The sequence below is a fragment of the Melozone crissalis genome, unplaced genomic scaffold (genome assembly GCF_028551555.1).
Source record: "Melozone crissalis strain CALT ecotype California unplaced genomic scaffold, PUWL_Pcris_2 ptg000254l_1, whole genome shotgun sequence".
In the NCBI taxonomy this organism is placed as follows: Eukaryota; Metazoa; Chordata; class Aves; order Passeriformes; family Passerellidae; genus Melozone; species Melozone crissalis.
In genome coordinates, this window is record NW_026536012.1 from 204,691 (window position 1) to 228,118 (window position 23,428).

The window sequence follows — 23,428 nt, forward strand, 5'->3', positions numbered from 1 at the left end:
TCACAGGAGACCTTTCAGAGCAGTTTCCTGCTTTAACAATATTTCTTAATAACTCTGAAATCTCCCAATAGTAGTAAAAAACACCAAATACTGAGCTTTTCACTTGGTGTCTACATTTGTTCTTAAATATCACTGCCCTGTTTTACATCTTCTTGGTTTTGTTGTCATTTGGTATTCCAATGAAATTAATTTGTCTTCACTCTGCACTTTCAGGTTTTATCTATCATTTCTTAAAACATAAGTGGGAAAACCTGCAAGTTTCCATTGGAATGCCCTCCCTTTTTAGCCAGGCAGAGCGGGGATGGGAAGGGAAGGTACAGCCCCCCTGCCACCCTTCCTGGGCTGCTCTCTGAGATCCCTCCAGCAGGAGCATCCTAAATAAAGAGTCACCATCTCTTTCTCCCAGCAGAAGCATTTTTCAATGGCTGGAGTGCACTGAAAAGGTGACAGATTTTTAATTTGCCTAAGAGAGAGTCAAACATTTTTTTCCCTACCCTTTTGTGGTTTTTATGTGAAAATATATTGGTTAAAACCCCTAATTTTGAAGCTAGTCATGACCAAAATACGTAATGCCATCCTGTTGTATTTTCCAGGTTAGAAATTACTGTCTCAAAGATTTCATTTCATAGCCATTTCTTTTCCTCACGATTTCCGGAGGAAATGAATCCATGTAGAGCCAGGAAGGTTTTATGATAATCAGGATTATTCCAGTCAGGATTTTAACTCTTCTGTCACTGCAAGGCAAGGAAAAGATTTGCAGGAATCCGCCCCGCTCCTGCCTGGCTTCCCTTGTCCCTTTGGGAGGGATGATGGTGCTGGCAGTGGTTCTTGGAACCATGAATTGATGGTGGGATGCTCTTCAAAGGCCTGGGGACAAGCAGGATGTGGTGGAACACACCAGATCCCAGGGAGACTTTGGGGATGCCCTGTTCACCCATAGAAATCCAGATTTTCTGGGACAGCAGGAATCGCTGTGGGTGTGCTGCCCCCATGTTGGGTTCCTCATCCATGCAGGAAGGGATTTTTCACTCCCAAACGTTGTAAGGTTGGTGAAATCCCCTGGCTGCTTGGGTGACATGAAACAAACAGAAACGTGGCATGGTCTGAGCCAGGATTTGGGTTGGGATGTGCCAGGAAGCTCCCAGGGCTGGTGGGAGGAGAGCCCAGGGTGTGGGACAGCCCCACTGTGACACCCCAGCAGTGAATCAGATATCCCCAGGGATCACCCTGGACCACTTAATGAACTCCCTCGTGTATAAAATGTTTATAAATATTTGTGGATGAAGATACACAGGTCTATTTTTAAGATTTAAGTTAAATAAGTTAATGAATGGCTGGCCTTTTCTGCCTGAACGTGCAATGAGATATAATATACCTTTAGTCTACGATGGCCTAGGTACTGATTAGTCTGTGATGAAAACTTTGCTGCTTTCCTACTGTTCTCAGAGAAAAAAAACAACCTATAAAAGACGTACAGGTTTGTTGCACAGGGACTACTGCAGCGAAGCTTTGTATTTGACCACTGGTAATATGAATGTGTTGTATTGACTTGTTGAAGATAATCATGAAACAACATATTTTAAATGTTACTTGCCTTATAGATTAGAGTACGACTATGTGGATATCATTTTTGTAAATACTGTTTTTTATAAATGTCTCTCCTCCATCCTCCCCGTCACCAATTTCACCGACTCTCAAATATGCAATTATTTACCATGCAGAGCGTTGTGACAAAGAAATCCCCACGTCAGAACAAAGTTTATTCATCCTATACATAAGAACCACATGAAATACCCAACTGAGTTGCAATTTAAATGTGATTATTATTATTTTTTTTCCTTGAAAATAAACAAAAAAATGTAAAACATTTCTTTTTCTGAGCTGGTTTTGCTACCACATGCAGGAGTACCCAGAGGAGTGGGCAGAGGGGTTGAAGGCTGGCCCAAAAAAGGGTCCCTGTCCCAAAAAAGGGTCCCTGTCCCAAAAACCAGCATTGCTGCTGGAGTTATGTGCAGTGTCCCAGCATGGGGGCAGGTCAAGGGTGGCATGTGGGGACACACAAGGATCCATAGGGATCGTGGGGCTGGATGGAGCTTGAGGGAATGGGGCTGTGGGGACATGAGGGATGTGGGGTTGGAGGACACTTCAGGGCTGTGGGGACATGAGAGATTGGGGCTGGGGGACCTGTGGAGGTCATGGGGACACTTCAGGGCTGCGGGGACACAGGGGTTTGTGAGGATCCACAGGGATCACGGGAATCTCTGTGGGCTATAGAGCCCCATGGGCACCATAGGGACCCACATCTGGGGGGGCTGTGGGAACCCCTGGGGGCCATGGGGACCCGAGGAGGTCACAGACACCCTCAGGAGCCCTGAGAACATAAAGGACATGTGGGGACATTTGGAGGCCATGGGGCCACACAGAATCTTTAGGTTTATGTGGGGACATGTGGGAGCTGTGGGGACATGTGGAAGTTATGGGACCATGCAGGGACCGGTGGAAGTCATGGGGACACAGAGGGAGCTGTGGAACCTGTAGGGATACGTGGGAGCCATGGGAACCTCTGGGGACTGTAAAGAAACCCAGAGACCTGTGGAAAACATGGGGACATGCAGGAGTCATGGGAACCGGTGGGGACTGTAGGGACACACGGGAAGCTGTCGGACACCAGGGACTGCAGGAATACGTGGAAGCCACGGGGACACACAGGGAGCTGTGGGGACCCGTGGGAGCCATGGGCACCTGTGAGGGCTGTGGGGACACGCAGGGACCGCTGGAAACTATGGGGAGCCGGGGGAGCCGCAGGACCTCAGCCGTGAGGGGGGGAATGGCGGGGCCGGGAACGTGGGGGGACGAGGCGAGGAACGGGAATGCGGAGGCGGGGAACGGGAACACACAGGGACGGAGGCCGGGAACATGCCTAAATGGAGGCGGCGAACGGGAATGTGGGGGGACGTAGGCCGGGAATACGGAGGGTGGAGTCGGAGAACGGGAACGCGGCGGGCGGACCCCGCTGCCGGCGCCGCCTCCCCTCACGCAGCTGAGGGCAATGGAGGGCGGTGAATCCCCCGCCGAGCCCGGCCCGGGTGGGTGTCGGTTGCCCCTCTAAAACCCTCCAGCGCCGCGCTTGTTCCTTCCTAAACCCCGGCTTTGCCTCGCAGGGCCTGCCAGGCGCTTCCCGGTGGCGGCGGTGGAGGAGATCCTGAGGGATGTGCTGGAGAGCGCCCTGAGGGAGCGGCGCTACGAGCCGGGACCGTGCCTGGAGGCGGCCAAGGACATCGCCGAGGTGCGACCGGGACGGGACACTTGTGCCTCCACGGGTGCCTCAAATGTCCCCCAAAATGGTGATAAAGTGTAAGATAAAGGCTGGAGGCGGTGTCAGGGTGCCGGCAGGGGTTGCTCAGAGGAGGGTACAGACATCGACGAGTTAGTTAATCGGTTTACAGGCTGGTTTGGGTGGGGAGGGGCCTTAAAGCTCATCCAGCCTCAGGGACAGCTCCCACTGTCCCAGGCTGCTCCCAGCCCCAGTGTCCAGCCTGGCTTTGGGCACTGCCAGGGATCCAGGGGCAGCCACAGCTGCTTTGGGCACCTGTGCCAGGGAACAGTTCCTAATTCCCAATATCCCGTCCATCCCTGCCCTATTGTCACTTCAATACCATTCCCCCTTGCCCTGCTGTAAATCCACCCCCATTTTGGAACCCGTCTGGACTGAATCTGTTTTTCCCCGCAGGTCATTAAGGCGCGGGTCAAGGCGCTGGCAGTGCCCAGGTACAAGATCGTGGTGGTGGCGCACATTGGGCAGCTGGGTGGGCAGAGCCTGCAGATCAGCAGTAGGTGCCTCTGGGATCCCAAGAGTGACACCTTTTCCTCCTACGTGTTCAAGAACACCTCGCTGTTTGCTGTGGCAAATGTCTATGGTGTGTACTTTGAATAGGGAGGTAGTAGAGTTTAGCAGCAGGAGAAATTAATATTCAGCCTAACTCTTCCTGGCTCTGTTGTTGAAAATATCTGTGAAGGACCAAGGTACTCTCACCTGCTTTGAAATGTGAGCCTGTGGGTGAGTGGAATAAGGATCTTTCCCGGGGTTTTCTCTGGGAAGTGGCCTTCTATGGCACAGTTTTGCAGCTCATTGCTGCTTTCAGAACTTGCTCTGTAGGGGAAATATTTTTAGAATATTGCCTGTAAGTAATGTTTTCCCTGTTCTGCTCCAGGAAACATTACTGGAAGTATTTGGATTAGGGAATAAACCATGGGTTTTTCCTGCCCACTTTTGGGGCTGGTACTGATGGTCCTGAGTCTCTCCTCGTGCAGCCATTCCCCACCAAACTGGGGTCTGGCTCACCTTGCTCTGAATCTGAACCCAGACTTTTTGCTACCCCTATTTCCCAGCTGAAGCCTGCTGTTGGGTTTTCCTGAGTGAGAGAACAAACCTATCACAAGCTGTTTATTTTATTACATTTTAGGTGCAAAGCTGAAACCCGAACAGCAGTTAGTTGGGAAGAAACATTTCATGTACTCATGACTAAAAGTTTAACCCACTGTAAACACTGTGAAATGCAGACAACCTGAAGCCACTTGCTGGTGTGCACTGTGACATTTTAACACCAAAAGCTACAATTAAAGAACACAACTGAAAGGACTGTGGTTTCTGTCACGATTATTTTAATCCCTGGACGCTGTGACTCTGAGCTGCTGCGTTTCAGCACAGGGAGCTGATCTCTGTCCTGCTGCAGCCCTCGTTGCAGCAGGATGTGGCCAGCAGCTTGGCTGCCTCACGCTTGCTGAGCACAGGAACTCTGCTGGTGTTTTGCAAGTCTTGCTCAGCTTTGACGTCCTGGGGCTCTTCTCTGTGGATCCCCAGCCTGGGCTCTGGGCGTGGTGAGAAGTCAGCATCACCCTCGTCCTCGTGTGGGAAATGCTGGGGGTTTTCACTCTCTGGCGCAGGAAAATGAGAAGTTAAAAGTCGTGGGAAGATGAGTAATTTATGCTTTTTATCTTTGCTAGAAAGGCAGACCAAGCTACAGGCAGGGAGCTGAGTGTTGCCCTCTGATAAGAGCACCACATCACGGACTGCTCACTGTGAGGAATAATCTGTGATCAACGTGGTAAAACTGAGGAGTTGAGGGATTTATGTTGAAAAGTGTCCTGTGGTGCCTTGAGTCTTACACTAATACATTGCTTCTCCAGGAAAAGCTGTGATCTGATGTGTCAGAGGCTCTTGACCAGCACATTAAGCTGGACCTGGGGGGTTCCTGAATTGCAGGTGTTGCATTAAGGCATCAGCTAGCCCAGAGTTCTGGTGTTCCCACAGAAATTACAGTCCAGCTGCAGCTGAAGTACCTCAGTACAACTGGGCCTTGTGCAGTCTGTAAAGGTGTAGTAGCTCTCAATTTTTAAAGGCAAGGTTCTTCAACAGATTTTGGGGAGGGGGTTGTCCATGCTACCACTTTTGTATTTGTTTAAAGCTGTTGCCACAAGAGAATTTTCCAAAAATGGAGATGTAGGAAGTGTAGAAAGCCTCTGTTGCTGTCACCTGCCTCCGTTATTTTCTTGTTCCCCATTTATTTTGATCAGAGTACACATGTCTAGCTGTGCATGTAATGGTTGAATTTTCTGACCATCAAATCAAAATTTTCTGAGTATCAAGAAATGTGCTAGTAAGTATAAATATACACAAAAGCATGTGAATGTGCTTAAATTGCAGAGCAGACATTCAACATGCTTTAATTACAACGTTTTATAAAGTTTCTGGTTTCTAGTGGAGAAAATGGAGACCACAGCAAGACACTTGCACAAGCAGAATTTGTCACTGAAATGCGATGGCAGATTTTCAGTGATAGCCTTGCCTTGGATCCTGTTCCTCAGGTGAGCTTGGAAAATCTTGGTCTGAATTGTTTTTCTTTAGCAAAACAGCCCATGTGAAGGTGCTTAAATTGCAGAGCAGATATTCAACATGCTTTAATTACAAAGCTTCGGGTTTCTAGTGGGGAGAGTGAAGACCACAGCAAGACATTCGCACTGCCTTCAGTGAAACTTGTCACTGAAACGAGATGGCAGGTTTTCAGTCATAGCCTTGCCTTGGATCTCATTCCTCAGGTGAGCTTAGGAAGTCTTAGAAGTCTGAATTATTTTTCTTTAGCAAAGCAGCGCAGGAAGCTGAGCCAGACAAGCTGCAAGGAGAGGGAGCAGAGCACAGCCTTTGCGGGGGCCTGGAGCTGCAAGGATCGAGGGGAGCAGGGATGTGCTGCTCCCCAGCCCCTGGGATGCCCTGGGATTCCCTGGGATCCTGTGGGATGGGTGCAGCAGGCAGGACAAGCCCCTGGGATGCCCTGGGATGGGTACAAGCAGGCAGGGCAGCCCCTGGGATGCCCTGGGATGGGCACAAGCAGGCAGGGCAGCCCCTGGGATGGGTACAAGCAGGCAGGGCAGCCCCTGGGATGCCCTGGGATGCCCTGGGATGGGCACAAGCAGGCAGGGCAGCCCCTGGGATGCCCTGGGATGGGTACAAGCAGGCAGGGCAGCCCCTGGGATGGGCACAAGCAGGCAGGGCAGCCCCTGGGATGCCCTGGGATGGGTACAAGCAGGCAGGGCAGCCCCTGGGATGCCCTGGGATGCCCTGGGATGCCCTGGGATGGGTACAAGCAGGCAGGGCAGCCCCTGGGATGCCCTGGCATGGGCACAAGCAGGCAGCCCGGGTTCCATGGCTGTACTCACCCCGCGGGTCGCGGTCCCTTCTCCAGCGGGAGCCGCCGCAGGTGAACACCACGGCTCTGATGAAGTCTCTCCCACAGAGCCTCACCTTGCTCCCCTCCCCTCTCCCTTCCCGTGCCAGGAGCAGGAGAGCGAGGCAGCCCAGAGCCAGCAGCGTGCCCCTCATGCTGCCAACGTGGTGCTTCCCACCAGGGTGTGGGGAATTCTGCTGGAGCCTTCCCATTTATACCGACGGTCTGTCCACTCCACTGGGTAACAGCTCACTCTGAGGGTGGCAATGTTTGCTGAAAACAAATAAACTGCTTGTTTCTGGTCATGGTTGAAGTGCTTTGGGATCTCAGTCAGGGATGAAAGATTTCTGTACGTAGCTGCTTTTCTGGGAACACCTGAGGTGTGACAGTTTATGGGGTATGGCTTGGATGGATGCATTTAATGTGTGTTCTGCTAGAACAAAAGGGTGTTTGTGATGGGCTTTGTCCTCAGTGGGTTTGGTGTCTGTGTTCCCCACACAGCCTGGTGCCCAGTCCTGACTGGGGTCTGTTTGTGTTGGTGGTCCCAAAGAAGAATGGAATGAACTCCTCCCCATGATGTCTGCATCGTGTCTTCATTCCCCACCTTGGTTACTGCTAGCTGTGGATGCTTGTGGGGAAACCCTGCCAGTGCCAAGCACTGCGGACAAAATTCACTCCAGAGGAGTTTGTGCCATGTATTGCTATCCCAGCCAGGATTCCCAGTGTGCCAAGGACAGGACGTGATCCTGCAGCACATGGAGCTGAGTCTCTGCTCTGGGAGCAGGGCTTGGTTTTGAGTTACTGGTTCCTAATGTTGGCTTTGGTGTATTTATGTTTCTATAAAACAATCCTTGCAATAAAATGCCTCTAGGAGGAAATGTCTGAGTTATATGGTCAGAAATTCCATATTTAAGAACAAAATAGATGAGGAACTTCGGAGATCTTGAGCCCTTCCTAGCACCACAAGAATTTTCCAGCACCATAAAGTTACAGGTAATTGATTTTCACTGTGTGCAGGGTGGGTTATGATGGGTTACAGAAAGCTTGTTTTTTAGCAGTAAGCAAACAGTCACGGGCATGAATGGAAAATACAGGGTGTATTTTGGTTGGATTTATAATAATGATTAACAAATGATTCACCTTAACGAGTGTCTTTCCTTGGAACACACCAAGATGAATTTTATGTCGGGGGAAGTTTGCATGTCTCCTGTCAGGTGTGCAGCACACAGGAGGAAGTGGATGTTAATGCAGCACAAATGATCCTTAATTCAGTGCTGTGTTTGAGTGCTGGGTGTTTATTGTCAGGATAATGAGAGAGGCTGCATGTTCTGCATCCATAAAATACAGGTTTCCATACGTCATGTGCTCGGAGCAGGGCTGCAGCTTGGGCTTAATCACTCCTCTGGAGATGCTCCCTGTTTCCTGTGGCCAGCAAGTGCCTGGAAATCCAGCTGGGTATTTTTTTCTGTTTCTTCTCAAAAAAGCCAGCCCAGGCAGCCAAACACTGCCTACTTTCAACCCAAGGAGGAAAGACTTAGGGGGAAAAGCAGGAAGGGATAAAGGCCCAAGGAGAAAAGACTGCGGAGACCTTTCCATGATCAGGATTCCAGAGAAGGCCACCCATGCATGAGCACTGGTGGTGCACTGAGGGGACTTCCAGGAGGAAGTCGAGGCCATTTGAAAGAAGTTTCTAAGCAGTGTGGCTTCAAAGAGAAACTTTATTGATTAAAAAACATAACCAGTTTATGTTCACACTACAGCATTTCCTGAAGGGGAAGGGAAATCAGCTACTGTTTAACAGCTCCAGCAGGAGCAACAATGTCATACAAGGAGCCAACCTGGAAAACAAGAGGAAAAAGAGCTGATTCTTCTGTGGAATTCTGTTAAAGCTGGAAAACAGCACTTTTGGCAGGCCAGGTTGGGTTACATTTGCACTGTGCTATTTGGCAGCATGCAAACATTTATCTCGTTTATAAAGGAAATGAATTCCCAGCGGTGCGGCAGCAGAAGAGCAGGAACCACCACCTTTAACCCGGAATGGTGATCCCACCTATTGCAGTATTGACAGCTGGGTGTTTCCCAGGACTGCAAATTGATGGATTTATAATTAGAAGGAGCCCAGGCCCTGAGGGCACGGCCGTACCTGTTCGGAGCTGGGGACAGCCAGGCTGGGCAGCAGCCACACGCCCACCTGGCCACGGCTGTCCCCCAGGAGCAGGCACTCGGCGTTCCTGGCAAACAGCAGCGAGCTCAGGGTCCCCTCGGGGCTGCCAGCACAGCACAGCACCGGGTCGAAGCTGCAAGCCAAGAGTCAATGGGCACCACGCATGCATCAGCTGAAGGGCTGCACGTCTCGCTGTCTGTGGTCTAGGCTATCTCAGGGATTGGGAAGTGAGGCAGGGCTTGGTTTGGGCTCTGCCTGCAGAAAAATCCCAGCTGCTGTTAACTGAGATATCCTGCTTGCCTAAAATCTGTCCTAACCTGGACAGTGGTGGTTAATATTTTTATTAGATGAATAATTTGCAGGATCTGGCAGAGCTCTGGATCCACCAGGGCTTCATGCTGTCAGTAACACAAAACCCAGAGCAGCTGGACAAGGTCAAGGTAACTGAGGCACCTCAACTTCAGACCATCCAATCTTTACCAAAGTAGCTCAGTTTTGTTATTTTTCTTTCTAACTCTGCCACAATTTCTGCAGAGAAAGGGCAGTTTCACACTTTATCAGCTCCAGGAGGCATCCAGCTCCTTCTCTTCTCACCCCAAATCTCTGGTAACCACCATCTGCTTTTACACAAGTATTTACAAACACAGTGGTTTGACCAGTAATGATCTGATAAAAACACTGATGAGGTAACAATGTGTGACAATTACATTTCAGACTCTTCCTTGAGAAGAGTCCTTACTCACATGCTGACACTCAGATCCCAGATCTCCACCCTCTGCTCGTTCACTGCTGCGAAGATGAGGGCTGAGTGTGGAGACCACTTGATGTCGTGAACAACAGCTGTGACAGAGGTGAAGGTTAAAAGGGGGGTGTGGGAATCCCGGTGCCACAAGAGGATGCTCCAGTCTGCAGAGCAGCTGAGGAACATGTCAGTGCTGGTGGGATTCCAGGCAACTTTGTACACAGGGCCCTGTTCGGAGAGAAACAAAGCAGAACTGGGTGCTGCTGCAGAGCTACAGAATCTCTTCTAGAACTACCCAGCCTTCCTCCCACAGGTAAGACTATTTAACTCTACAGGACAATCAGGTTTCTGATTGCTGTCTTAGAATAAAGCCAGAGCTGAAGCTTTAAACAGTTTATAGTATCAGTTTTAATAAATTACTTGAAAAATTCCTGATAGATTGAAAATTCCTGACAGAAAGTAATACTGTAGGACTGTGATGCTTTATGCTATGGGAATTTGTTCCTAATATAAGAGAAGAAGTTTAGGTTTCTTTTGTTGCAGATGTTCACTAAATATAAGCAAAGGTTCCATTTTTGAGTTGAGCAGTTCCTGCTGTCCTTGCTTACAGTGTCACTCACCTCATGGCCTCTGTATGTGCCCAGAATCTGCTCCTTGCCTGAGCAAGAGCAGCAGTAGATGTGTCCCTCTTCTGTTCCAGCAAGAAAAATATCAGTGTCCTGAAAGAAAGGGCAAAGTGGCCTAGGCTGGATGGATTTATCACTCCTGCAGAAATCATCCAGGGCTGGAGGAGCTCAGAGCCAAGGAGGAGCTCCTGTGAGTGCTGGGGAAAGTGGAACCACAACGTTGCACGTTTGCTGGGTGTGTTCTCCACCAATGCACATCGTGCTGGGGTTTGACTCCTCAAAATCTTGGATTTACAGCAATCCATGTGGAAAATGCATGAATTCTTCGAGTGCTCTGTGGAGGAAGGACTCAGCTGGATGAAGAGAAGCCCAGCTGAGTCCTGGATGTGGGAGGTGTTGGACAAATTCTCCCAGCCCTGGCCATCACTCAGAGGGGAACTGCCCTGAGGCCTGCCCAAGGAAAGGTGAGTAACGTGGCTGGGAGCGATGCCTGAAGTTTGAGCTTATTTACCTATAAATCCATTTCCCACAATTCTGTACTGCATTAGTGTATAACTCTGAACTTCATATAAATGTTAGCAAGTTGTCCTCACAGCTCAGGCACACTGAACGATCCTTTTCCAGCCCAAAATGAAGGACACCACTGCAGCTTCAGCCCCAAAAATTGCAAACAACAGGGAATGGGGGAGAGCAATCTCAGAGGATGAGACTGCAGAACCTGGAGCTGGAATTGGACACTGAACCCCAACATGGAAATGGACCAAAACTTATAAAAGGGTGAAAACTCCCGACCTGGGGTCCATCCTGGGTGTAGCCCTGGCCAGGCTCTTGCACTGCCCAAGGTGTATCATTGAAAGGCCTTTTAATAAATCCCCACTTTGTTCCTTTAACACTGCCCAGCCTCTGTTCCAGGCAGCCTCTCTGGGCATCAGGAGGACAGGGCTTGTTTTACCATTTCACCCATTTGGGGTAAACCTTAGTAGCTAGAAAGCAATTTATTTCAAAATTAACATGCTTTAAATAGCAGTGCCAAGTCCCTGGCTAGCTCCCACCTCTGCTGCAGAGTTTTCCTGGATAACACTCCAGCCAGGATGGGCTTTCTGAGCCTACCTTTGGATGGAAGTCAAAGCACATTCCAGCTGCCTGCTGTGATATGGGACCTTCACTTTTCCTTTCTCTCTCACCCGGTAATTTTTTCTTCTCACTTTCTGTTCGTTTGATTTGCATCACATCTGTGCAGAGAGCAGGAGGCTTTGTCAGACAGGAGTGACCCCATGTGCTGCTCTGGGATGCCCAGCAGCTCTGAGATGTTTTGTGGGATTACTGGTGTAAAGAATGCCAGCTGGGCTCAGAGAGAGCAGTTTCAGGGCTCACCAGAGCAATCCAGCCTTTGCTGAATGAACCACTGGGTCATCCTCCCATCTCCTGAGATGCACATCAGTCTCTCCTCTTTGTCACCTGCTGTTGCACCTCCTTCCTGCTCCACCCACTTCAGCTGCCACACAGGACCTTTATGCTTATTTAGGGATGCACTGGGACAAAAAAATACATGTGGTAAATCACAGATGAACAAAGACAAGACAGCATGTCTGAAAAATAATTAAGTTTCCACTTTGTAACGAGTGTTAAGTATTATAACAGAAATGTTTAGCTTTTCTTTTTAAAAAATGGTCTGAACATTGGTTGTTTTCTCTAGAAGAATGTTTCCTTATTAAACATGTTTGATAACTAGTTTCAGGGCACTGTTTATGTGCTTGTGCCATGAAATCAGTCTGCACCTTGTAGGAGAGACTTGGGGAGCTGCCCTTAGGGCAGGTGCTTCCCTCATCACCCACCCATCCCCTGTCTCATTTTCTTATTAATTCCTGCTCACCCCTCACTTTTGTTTTGGCAAGGGGGATCAGAGAGAAAGCACCAAAAGCTACCCCTGGTGTGCCACAAGGATTTATTACCCAGGGCTGGACTGTCCCAGGTAGGACACAGAATATGAATCATAAATCCATGAATTTATAATGTATGGGGTAAAGAGCTGCAGTCCCTTAGAGGGTGAGGGACTGGCAGTCCCTGTTGCCCTGTCCAAGGCCTGCTGGCTCAGGGGAGGAGGTGGAGGCCAGGCTGACCTGCTCCTCACTTTTGCTGATTTCTCTCCAGTTTTGGCAAGCGGGATCAGAGAGCAAGCACCAAAAGCTACCCCTGGTGTGCCACAAGCATTTATTACCCGGTGCTGGACTGTCCCAGAATATGAATTATTTATTAATTAATTTCTAATTGATGGGGTGCATAGCTGCAGTCCCTTAGGGTCCCTGTCGCCCTGTCCCAGCCCTGCTGGCTCAGGGGAGGATGAGGATGAGGATGAGGAGGATATCCCTGACCTGCTGTCCAGCAGCGCGGTGTCCTGGCGGCTGCGCACGTCGTACACGGCCACACGGCCACTGGCCGTCCCCACTGCCAGCAGGTGGGGCCTGGCCCGGGAGAAATCCACAGCGGTGACGCCGTGCTCGCAGCGGAAAATGCGCTCTGGCCACTGCCACGAGAGAGCACAGCAAGCCTGAGCCGGGCCGGCAGCCACCTCGCCTGGCTGAGACCCAGAAATGCCAGGGATGGTGCCCACAGGGACCAGAAATTCTGACTGGCACCGTGTAGTTATTGCTACAACTGATAAAATTAGGAAAAGGATAAAGATCGGGCAGAAATAGGACGCTGGAAAATAAGTTTGGTGAGGCTACTCCAGACCACATATATAAAAATATCTATGGTGGCAGCAGGGAACCATGAAAATATTTGGTATGGCAAGGCTACTCCAAACCAAATATATAAAAATATCTATGGTGGCAGCAGGGAACCATGAGAGTATTTGGTATGGCAAGGCTTCTCTGAACCAAATATATAAAAATATCTATGGTGGCAGCAGGGAACCATGAGAGTATTTGGTGTGGCAAGGCTACTCTGAACCAAATATATAAAAATATCTATGGTGGCAGCAGGGAATCATGAGAGTATTTGGTGTGGCAAGGCTACTCTGAACCAAATATCTAAAAATATATGTGGTGGCAGCAGGGAATCATGAGAGTATTTGGTGTGCAAAGATGCATCAAAGATTTGAGTCTGCCTGGTTTAAATTAGTCTGATGCAGTTTTGGCCAAGAGAAGTTCGTAGTAGAAATCAAACTGGAATGTTGTAATTTATGGCAATCTGAATTTTTTTACTTTGGGACATTTTGTAAGTGAGATTTTCAAATTATTTTTTTAAATGGTTGGTTTTAATGATTGGTTTTAAACGATCTATTTTTTTAAATGGTCGGTCTTGAATGATCCCTTCTCAGATGGATCTGCAGAGGTGTAAATGTTACATCTATGAAATTTCCTCTCTCACTGACACCGTTGTGAGAAGTTAAGAGTAAATAACTGTAGCTAAAAGGGAAATACAGCAGAAGTTGTCCAGAGAAAAGCAGATTGCAGGGAAAGCAAACAAAAGGGCTCATTACCATGGGGTTCTTCAGTGACCAGCAGCAAGCCAGGCCTTTCTTCTTACCCCGAGAAACAAATTCCCTGTAGCCAACAGCCAGGAGATCCTGCAAGCACAGAGCAACAGCAGGGCCTCAGTTCCACCTGGAGCTCAGCAGGACCTTTGTGTCTGGAATAACAAGGCTTCTCTCCCATGCAGGAGACACATTGCTCTATAATCATATTTCACTGTGCATTATTTAATGGAGCACTTCTAATTTTCCCTCTCAGGGTCAGCTATAAAAGGAGCTTCAGAGAGCACCTCAAATTCCGGGTTTTAGCTTTCCACAATCCAGTGAATTCCCTTCATTCCTTTCCATAGGCAGAAGTGAAAACCAGCAGCCTTTAGCCTTCAGCTCCAGTAATTTTTCTTTTCTTGCGCTCAACAAGTAGTTTGTGGAACTCACATTTTAAAAGTAGCCGATTGTTTGCCCTGTATTCTAAGACTGGAGTCTCTAAATGTGTCTAATTTTTTAATATCTGGAGATTTGGTGTACTAAAAGCACGAAATGGTCTTTGTTTTCTCTTTTTTCCCCCGTCACTGGGTTTCTGTTTCTCATCCTCAGCTGCTTTTTGCCTCTCTTCCATTCATTATTTTTGTCAAAAAGTGAGTTGAGAAAACAGAGCTTTACATGCCCAGATTTAGGAAGCTTTGCCTTCTGTGCTGTTATTGTGCATCTTACCCTTAAATTTGGAGGAATTCTGCTGTTTTGGTGGGTTCCTGTTAGAGACAAAGACGTGGTGTCTAAACTACCACAAACAAACTCCATCAATGATAACAAAGTTTAGCAGCAGGGGTTAAATTTCAATTTTAGAACAGCCCAAGTCTATGAACATTGCTGCTCAGGGAGCAATTAATGAAATTCTGGGCCAGTTAAAGCTGTGATGTGTAGGGAAGCCCATAGGTTAAAGGAGAGTGAGGGATTGGATCAGAATTTATTGCCAGCCCCAGCTGCCTGTCCCAGTTTGTGGCCAGCTCAGCTGAGGAGGGTTTGTGCACTCACAGGGTTTGCTTTGTTCCAAGACATGCTGCTCACGCTGTGGCCCCTGGTTAAATCACACCTGAAGGACCACAGCAGCTCCAGCCTGGGGCCTGCCTCCTCTGCTGGGCCTTCAGCTGCCTCTGCTGCTTCCTCCTCATCCTCATCCTCATCCTCCTCCTCCTCTTCATCTTCTTCCACCTCGGTGTCTGAGGTGACAACAGGTTCTAAAATGCACAGGTGCAGAATCTGAGTGGAAATATTTCACTTACCTCATTACAGGTATAATTGTATACATATATCTATATTTATTTATATTAATATTTATTTTTACATATTTTATATATATATTATTTTATATTTATATATTATTTTCTATTTTTATATATATAACCTATGTAATAGACCCTATATTATTATATATAACCCATATTATATAATCTGTATTATTAAATATAGCCTATATTATTATAGGTTATATCTCACTCCAATTATTCACACCAGAAGAAAAATTTGCCCTTTCAGCAAATATTTTGCAAAAGGATAGGAAAGGAAAGGAAAGGGGAAAGGAAAGGGGAAAGGAAAGGGGAAAGGAAAGGAAAGGGGAAAGGAAAGGAAAGGAAAGGAAAGGAAAGGAAAGGGGAAAGGAAAGGGGAAAGGAAAGGAAAGGGGAAAGGAAAGGAAAGGAAAGGGGAAAGGAAAGGGGAAAGGAAAGGAAAGGAAAGGGGAAAGGAAAGGGGAAAGGAAAGGAAAGGAGAGGAAAGGAAAGGGGAAAGGAAAGGGGAAAGGAAAGGAAAGGGGAAAGGAAAGGAAAGGAAAGGGGAAAGGAAAGGAAAGGGGAAAGGAAAGGGGAAAGGAAAGGAAAGGAAAGGAAAGGAAAGGAAAGGAAAGGAAAGGAATTGAATTAAGACATCCTAACTTGTAAAACTGGCTGGGAACAGAGCAGACAGCTGGAGAGAGCCAGGTGTGCTGCAGGTGGGTTTAGCTACCCAGGCAAAAGTGAGGAATTGCTGTGGAAAATGAGGAGTTTCTGGCTGGAAAGAGGGCACTGAGCAAGGAACAAACCTATGAGGACGGGAATCTGCCGATAGACTGCGAGCTTGGGTTGGAAAATGTTCTCCATGAGAATCCTCTCCATGACAACTAAATCCTGCTGCAGCTTTGCTGAGGTCAGGATTGCTCCTGAGTGGCATTCCTGCTCCTCGGGGCTCCTGGCAGGAGCAGCACTGTCTGCAGGGGGGATGGAAGAAGCTGAATTACAGAATCCTGGCATATTCCAGGCTGGAATGGACCCACAAGGATCCATGGATGGAGCCCAACAGGCCCATGCAGCCTGGTAACAGATACATGGCATAGAAATGCTTTGAACATGGTAAAACTGCACACAAGAAGAACAAGGGATAAGGATTTTCCTCCACTGCAAAAAGCAGAGTATTAAAAAAAAATACTTTCATTGTGATTTTTTTTCCTATAATTTTCTTATAATTTTATAATCTTATCATTTTTTCTCATTATAATTTCCTTATCTTTTTCAGCTGCTTCTGGAATTTCTCACAAATGGTGTTTTGCTTCTACTTTTTAAAGTGAGTACCAGCCAACCCTGCCCCTGGGTATTTCTCTTTATTTAAGATGATTTCTGATGGCAGTGTGCAGAGAAGTGCAGCCCTGCCTGAGATTCTTCAGCAGACTCTCCTGCAGGTTCCAGGCAGTGTTTTCCAGGAAGCTTTCCCCACAGATCCCAGGGATGTGCCTGCTTTAGGAGGATGAGGAAGGGCAGAAATGGGGAAATGTTACCTGTGGCAGAAGGGACAGCCCCAGGCCGACCCTGCTCTCCAGCTGTGAGAGATGTGCTGCTTGTCCCTGCTGGGGTTTTGGGTCCTTCTGTCTCTGCAGGTTCTGCTCCTGAGGCATCCAGGGGATGGTCCAGATCCCAGGGAGTCACCACCACCCCTGGGAATGAATTCCCTGTCACACAGGGCTCTGCTTTTGCATTATTATCTTCTTCTTTTACATTATTGTGGGGAGCTTTCTACACCCCAGCTGCTGGGCTGGGCTTTGGAACCACCTCTGCTTCCAAAGCTGTTGATATTTGAACTGATACTTTTCATTTAACATTTTAATTTCATCATTTAATTGCCATCCTTTACAAATTTTTGCCTGTGCTTAATAAGAATCATTAAAGCAGATAAAATAACTTTAAAGCTCCTCCTGTTGTGTGATGCTGCAGCTCCATCAGGGTTTTTGCCTTGATGTGCTGAGGGGCTGGAATGAGCCCTGCTGATGCCACAAAACAAGTGGAAAATAGCTTTTCAAAACAGATTATTATCTACTTTTGGGGTTTTACATACACTAACAAAGGAAAAGTGTTTGGAACAGCATTCCCTGTAATTTCTTTAGCCTCTTACACACAACAATAATATTCTCTGGGAGTGTTAACAACAATTTTATTGCAATGGATTCAGTGTTCCAGCACGAAATTCGAGATTTAGGAGAGGGGCAGAAAAGGCCACCACAAGCCACAGTGTCCTGCCTGCACTTAAAGCTCTGGTAGTGGAAACTGAGGGAACATCTGCTCAGAGGTGGAAGTAAAAATTCCCTTTTGTCAGCCCCAGGTTTACCTTTCTCTGCCACGGTGATGGTCTCACATTGCACCTCCTTGGTTTTGGCAGCTCCAGAGAAGGTTTGCGCGATTTTTTCTTCAAAGTACTCACTGTCAATTTTAGCCTCACAAAGCTCTGTGTAAATCTTATTCCTCTCCCTGGGAAACAAAGGAAACGGTGCCTGGTGAGTCCCTGGGAAATCCTGCCTGGAATTCTCAGGGTCTGGAACAAGGAGCTGATCAGGAGAGGCTTTGCCATGTCCCCCATGTCCTGCTTTTGGATCGTTGGATGGAATTTCAGCCTTTGTGTTATTCAGCAGCTCGTTCTGATCTTTGTGATGCTGCTCTAAAACAGGAACGGCCTGGGCAGAACAGAGCCCAGAAAAAGCAAAATTCCCTTTCCCAGCTGCCCCTGAGCTTTGGGGAATTCAGAGCTCTCAGAGCTGGCAGTGAAAGGCAGGAGACAAAAAGGAAACTTCTCCTTTTCTGTTCCAGCACTCCCACACAGCCCTGGTAGCTCAGGGAGCACCAAGGGGAGCTGCCTGCTCCACCTGCCAACCTTTAACTCTTCTTAATTAATGAATAATTAGAAGCTACCCCCAAGAATCAATGCAGCAGTTTGGAATGTCTTACTGCTTTCATGAAAATCAAATTATCGCCCTCCTCCACCCCTAAGCTGCCGTGGATTTTCAGTGGAAGGGAGGAAGAATTTCACCCACAACAGGGAGCTGTAAGAAATGGGTGCCAGCTGTGAAAAAAAACATTTATTTTCTTGTGAAAATTTTAAAAGTTTCATAAAAGATAAGAGGAGATAAGGAACAAAGAGTAAAGATGAGGGCTGGGTGCATCTTAGCCCTCAGCCAAGAGCACACTTATTTTTGGAGAAACCTTTTAAATATTTTTTCTCTTACATTAGCTTCTTGTATATTCATAACTAATCAAGGTGAGTAAATTCTTTCTTAAACTAGTTTACATATTCTAAGAATTGTTTAGCATGGCTCCTCTTTAGGTCTACTTTTATATAGCACCTGCATTTTTTGGTCATGGTTTCATTGTTTTAGTTATCATTTTTATATGTATATTTATTTATTTTAAAATTTTATTTAAATATTTTTATTTATTTATTTATGTTATTATTTTATTTAGTTTTGGTCCTGGCTCACACTGTCTTTAGACAGTGAGTGCTGATAGTTGGTATATTTGTAGTAGGTGTCTTCTTTATGTGTTTATTGGGTATTATTTAATCTAAGTTGGTACTTTAACACAAGTATACTTATATCAGCTATTTCATTACTGTGTTGAAGCCTAATTAACATAAAATTAAAAAAAATAAAAATTATAAAAATAAAATAAAATTTTAAATTACTGTATCTTTATAGCAATATATATAATATATAGCAATATATAAAAGTATACATATTAAAATATATAAATATATACATATAATATATAAAATACATGTTATATATTATATATAGCAATATATAAAATATATAATATATATAGTAAAATCTAAATAAAATATTTAATATTTACTATATATTTATATAGTAAAATATAAATAAAAACTATATATTTAAGCAAAGTAATTTTAACCCTACATGTATGAAATCTGTTTTAATATTGGCAATATATATATAAATATACATATGCAATATATATAGCAACATATATAGAGAAATAAAAACTATATATTTATAGCAAAGTTCTTTTAACACTACATGTATAAAATATATTTAAATATTAGCAATATATATATAAATATAACACATATATAATATATATAGCAACATACATATATAAATAAAAACTAGATATGTATCACAAAGTTCCTTTACCACTTCATGTATAAAATCTATTTTAATATTAGCAATATTATATATTATTATATTATTATTATATTATTACAATATATAGCAATATTATATTATTATATAATATATATATGTATTATATATATAAATATAATACATATGATATGTTATATATAAATAAAACCATACATTTATAGCAAAGTTCTTTTACCACTACATGTATAAAATATATTTTAGTATTTATATTTATATATAAATATAATATATAACAATATATATATATAAATAAAACCGATATATTTATAGCAAAGTTATTTTAACACTGCATGTATAAAATCTATTTTAATATTAGCAATATATATAAAAATATTATATATATTATAAATATAAATAAAACTATATATTTATAGCAAAGTTATTTTAACACTGTATAAAATCTGTATACATGTATAAATGTATACATGTATACAGATACATAGATATATTTTATAAATATAAATAAAACAGATATATTTTAATATAAATATATAAAATATATATAAATAAATAAATATAAATATAAATATAAATATATAAATATATAAATATAAATAAATATAAGTATAAATATAAATATAAATATAGATATAGATATAAATATAAATATAACCGATATATTTATAGCAAAGTTCTTTTAACCCTACACATATCAAATCTATTTTAACATTTCAAAAGCCAGTGTTTGCAGTGCCATTGGTGACTTACAGCACCCTGGGAGCCTCCTCTGCCTCGGTGGACACGAGGGCCGTGGGCAGGTCCAGCATCCAGCGCGTGTCTGTCTCTGTCAGCAGCACCTCCACCACCTGCTCCAGCTCTGCCTCTGTCAGCGCTGCCTCCTCCTCCTCCTGCTGCTGCTGCTCTGCTGGGGACCAGAGCACAAACAGCACCGTGGCTGCTCCAAAGGAATGGAAAAATCATGCTGGGAATCCAACAAATCCCAGGATCCAGGATTTCACATGGGAAACGTCCAATTGTTGGGGGTGCTCTTTACCGGACAGGCTCAAATCTGCGTCTTCTTCAGGTTCTGCCTCGTCTAAGCCAGGCTTGGGCGGTGATGTGTCCTGTGGGGACGTCCACAGGCTGCTGCCATGTGTCCTTCAGGGAAGAGAAACAAGCAGGAATTGTCTCAAAAACTAAAAAAGTGTTCATTTTTTGGAGGTATTTTTAAGTAAGTATAAGTATTTTTAATTATTAGTATTTTAATTATTAGTATTTATATTTAAATATCATTAGTATCTATAATTATTAATTATTAGTATTTATATTTAAATATTATTAGTATCTATATTTAATTATTAGTATTTTAATGATTAGTATCTATATTTAAATATTATTAGTATCTATATTTAATTACTAGTGTTTTAATTATTAGTATTTATATTTAAATATCATTAGTATCTATAATTATTAGTATTTTAATTATTAGTATTTATATTTAAATATTATTAGTATCTATATTTAATTATTAGTGTTTTAAATATCAGTATTTCTATTTAAATATTAGTAGTATCTATATTTATTTATTAGTATTTTAATTATTAGTATTTCTATTTAAGTATTAGTAGTATCTCTATTTAATTATTAGTATTTTAATGATTAGTATTTATATTTAAATATTATTAGTATCTATTAATTATTAGTGTTTTAAATATCAGTATTTCTATTTAAATATTATTAGTATCTATATTTAATTATTAGTGTTTTAATTATTAGTATCTATATTTAAATATCATTAGTATCTATAATTATTAGTATTTTAATTATTAGTATTGATATTTAAATATTATTAGTATCTATATTTAATTATTAGTGTTTTAATGATTAGTATTTCTATTTAAATATTATTAGTATCTATATTTAATTATTAGTATTTTAATGATTAGTATTTCTATTTAAATATTATTAGTATCTATATTTAATTATTAGCATTTTTATGATTATAATTTCTATTTAATTATTAGTGTTTAAATTATTAGTATTTATATTTAAATATTATTAATATCTGCATTTAATTATTAGTGTTTAAATTATTAGTGTTTATATTTAAATATTATTAGTATCTATAATTATTAGTGTTTTAATTATTAGTGTTTATATTTAAATATTATTAGTATCTATATTTAATTATTAGTATTTTAATTATAATTTAAAAGTTATTTTTTATATATATTTGATCCTGGTTGCTATCCCAAGCCCTGGGATTGTCCTTTGGAACAGCCAGCCTGGGAAACATGGCAGAAAAAGCAATCTTCATCCAGAAATCAGTGGTTACAATTGTAATTATAAATTGTGAACAATTACAATTATTCCTTGATTTTGATCATGCTGTGGCTCAGGATTTTTCATTTAAAACACCAATAATTATTTCCCTTCTTTGCATGACTTAATTGAGTATGTCAGCCCAAATACCACTGAGTTTGTTTTTTCCCTCTGTGCTGGAGGTTTGTAAATGAAAGTGTAGTGAAACATAATTTAGGAGTTTTAACTCCAAATTTTTTGTTCAAGAGCATTTTTGGAGATGGATGCACATAACCACACAGAGGTAACTTGCTTAAATATTATTAAAGCAGAAAATTTTTATTATGTTAAACATATTTTGATAGTTGAACTGGTATTTTTAATATCTTAATTCGATATTTTAATTTCTATATTTTATAATTTTGCATAAAAGCCTGTCTGCACTTACAGATAAAATACTTTAAAATACATACTTTACTTTTTAAAAAGTACTTATAATGCTTTATTTTTTTTAAATAAAACTTTTCTTGCCTGGCAGCATTTGGGTCTGGCTGGAAGAGGGGTTGTGGTGTCACATTCTTCCCTTCCTCATCAAAAACCTGGAGAAAAATTGGAAGAATTTTCAGGATCATTTCCCTGTGTTATAGGGAGGGCACCTGGAAGGGGTTTGAATTCCTGCCTTCCTGCAGGACCAGCCCCAGTTTTTGGGATTCTTTGGGAAAAGCCACTCCTGTCACTGGGCTTGGAGGGGCAACCCAACCCTTCCAGGCCTTCCCACCTTTCCCAACCCAATAATTCCAGGGTTGCTGAGATCCTTCCTGCACATGGATTTGGGGCTCTTCCCACTTTTCCCAACCCAACTATTCCAGGGTTTCTGAGAACCTTCCTGCACATGGATCTGGGGCTCTTCCCACTTTTTCCATCCCAAGAATTTCAGGGCTCTTTGGTTTTTCCCACAGGTGGATTTTGGGCTTTTCCCACCTTTCCCAGGAGCACCCACCCCAACTATTCCAGTTCTTCCCACAGGTGGATTTGGGGTTCTTCCCACCTTTCCCAACCCAAGCATTCCAGGGATTTTTGGTTCTTCCTGCAGGTGCTTTTTGGACTTTTCCCACTTTTCCCAAGGTGCCCAACCTAACTATTCCAGGGTTTCTGAGATCCTTCCTGCACGTGGATTTGGGGCTCTTCCCACCTTTCCCAACCCAACCATTCCAGGGCTTTCTGGTCCCTCCCACAGGTGGATTTTGGGCTTTTCCCACCTTTCCCAACCCAACCATTCCAGGGTTTCGGAGATCTTTCCTGCACGTGGATTTGGGGCCCTTCCCACCTTTCTCAGCCCAACCATTCCAGGGCTCTTGGGTTCTTCCCACAGGTGGATTTGGGGCTCTTCCCAAGGGTGTCCAACCCAACCATTCCAGGGCTTTTTGGTTCTCCCCACCTTTCCCAACCCAACCATTCCAGGGTTTCTGAGATCGTTCCTGCACGTGGATTTGGGGCTCTCCCCACCTTTCCCAACCCAACCATTCCAGGGTTTCTGAGATCGTTCCTGCACGTGGATTTGGGGCTCTCCCCACCTTTCCCAACCCAACCATTCCAGGGTTTCTGAGATCCTTCCTGCACGTGGATTTGGGGCTCTCCCCACCTTTCCCAACCCAACCATTCCAGGGTTTCTGAGATCGTTCCTGCACGTGGATTTGGGGCTCTCCCCACCTTTCCCAACCCAACCATTCCAGGGTTTCTGAGATCGTTCCTGCACGTGGATTTGGGGCTCTCCCCACCTTTCCCAAGCCAACCATTGCAGGCCACGCCCCGGGTGGATTCTGGCTCTCCCCCCTCACCTGTGGGGCTCCCAGGCTGCCCCCGAGGACCCCGCCCTGGGGGGCTGTGCCCAGCGAGGCCGAGGAGGCCGAGGAGGCTCCGCGGGGGCTCGGGGCTCGGCTGGCGCCCGGCCACGCCCTGCAAACAACACACGGCAACATTCATTTGTAAATATCAAACTGT

The 23,428-nt window shown here is 44.2% G+C and overlaps 3 protein-coding genes across 3 annotated transcripts; 1 reads left to right on the forward strand and 2 right to left on the reverse strand.

Annotated features, from left to right (window-relative positions):
* The first annotated feature begins 3,025 nt into the window (after positions 1 to 3,025).
* On the forward strand, positions 3,026 to 4,617 carry DYNLT5 (dynein light chain Tctex-type family member 5). Its single transcript, XM_054294550.1, has 3 exons — positions 3,026 to 3,086; positions 3,162 to 3,286; positions 3,731 to 4,617. Exons 1-3 carry the CDS (start codon positions 3,050 to 3,052, stop codon positions 3,932 to 3,934), a joined length of 366 nt encoding a protein of 121 aa, XP_054150525.1. The 5' UTR covers positions 3,026 to 3,049; the 3' UTR covers positions 3,935 to 4,617.
* Positions 4,618 to 4,699: 82 nt separating this feature from the next.
* On the reverse strand, positions 4,700 to 6,877 carry INSL5 (insulin like 5). The gene is made up of 2 exons (XM_054294549.1): positions 6,729 to 6,877; positions 4,700 to 4,961 (listed from the first exon to the last, which is right to left on the reverse strand). The coding sequence occupies exons 1-2, from the start codon at positions 6,875 to 6,877 to the stop codon at positions 4,700 to 4,702; spliced, it is 411 nt and encodes a 136-aa protein (XP_054150524.1).
* A 1,589-nt stretch (positions 6,878 to 8,466) lies between these two features.
* Positions 8,467 to 23,214, reverse strand: DNAI4 (dynein axonemal intermediate chain 4). The gene is made up of 16 exons (XM_054294556.1): positions 22,755 to 23,214; positions 21,950 to 22,026; positions 20,155 to 20,284; positions 19,895 to 20,022; positions 17,356 to 17,495; positions 16,532 to 16,687; positions 15,803 to 15,967; positions 14,762 to 14,964; positions 13,739 to 13,825; positions 12,627 to 12,778; positions 11,629 to 11,786; positions 11,365 to 11,486; positions 10,249 to 10,347; positions 9,630 to 9,856; positions 8,866 to 9,019; positions 8,467 to 8,560 (listed from the first exon to the last, which is right to left on the reverse strand). The coding sequence occupies exons 1-16, from the start codon at positions 23,085 to 23,087 to the stop codon at positions 8,510 to 8,512; spliced, it is 2,382 nt and encodes a 793-aa protein (XP_054150531.1). The 5' UTR covers positions 23,088 to 23,214; the 3' UTR covers positions 8,467 to 8,509.
* Between the last annotated feature and the right edge of the window lie 214 nt (positions 23,215 to 23,428).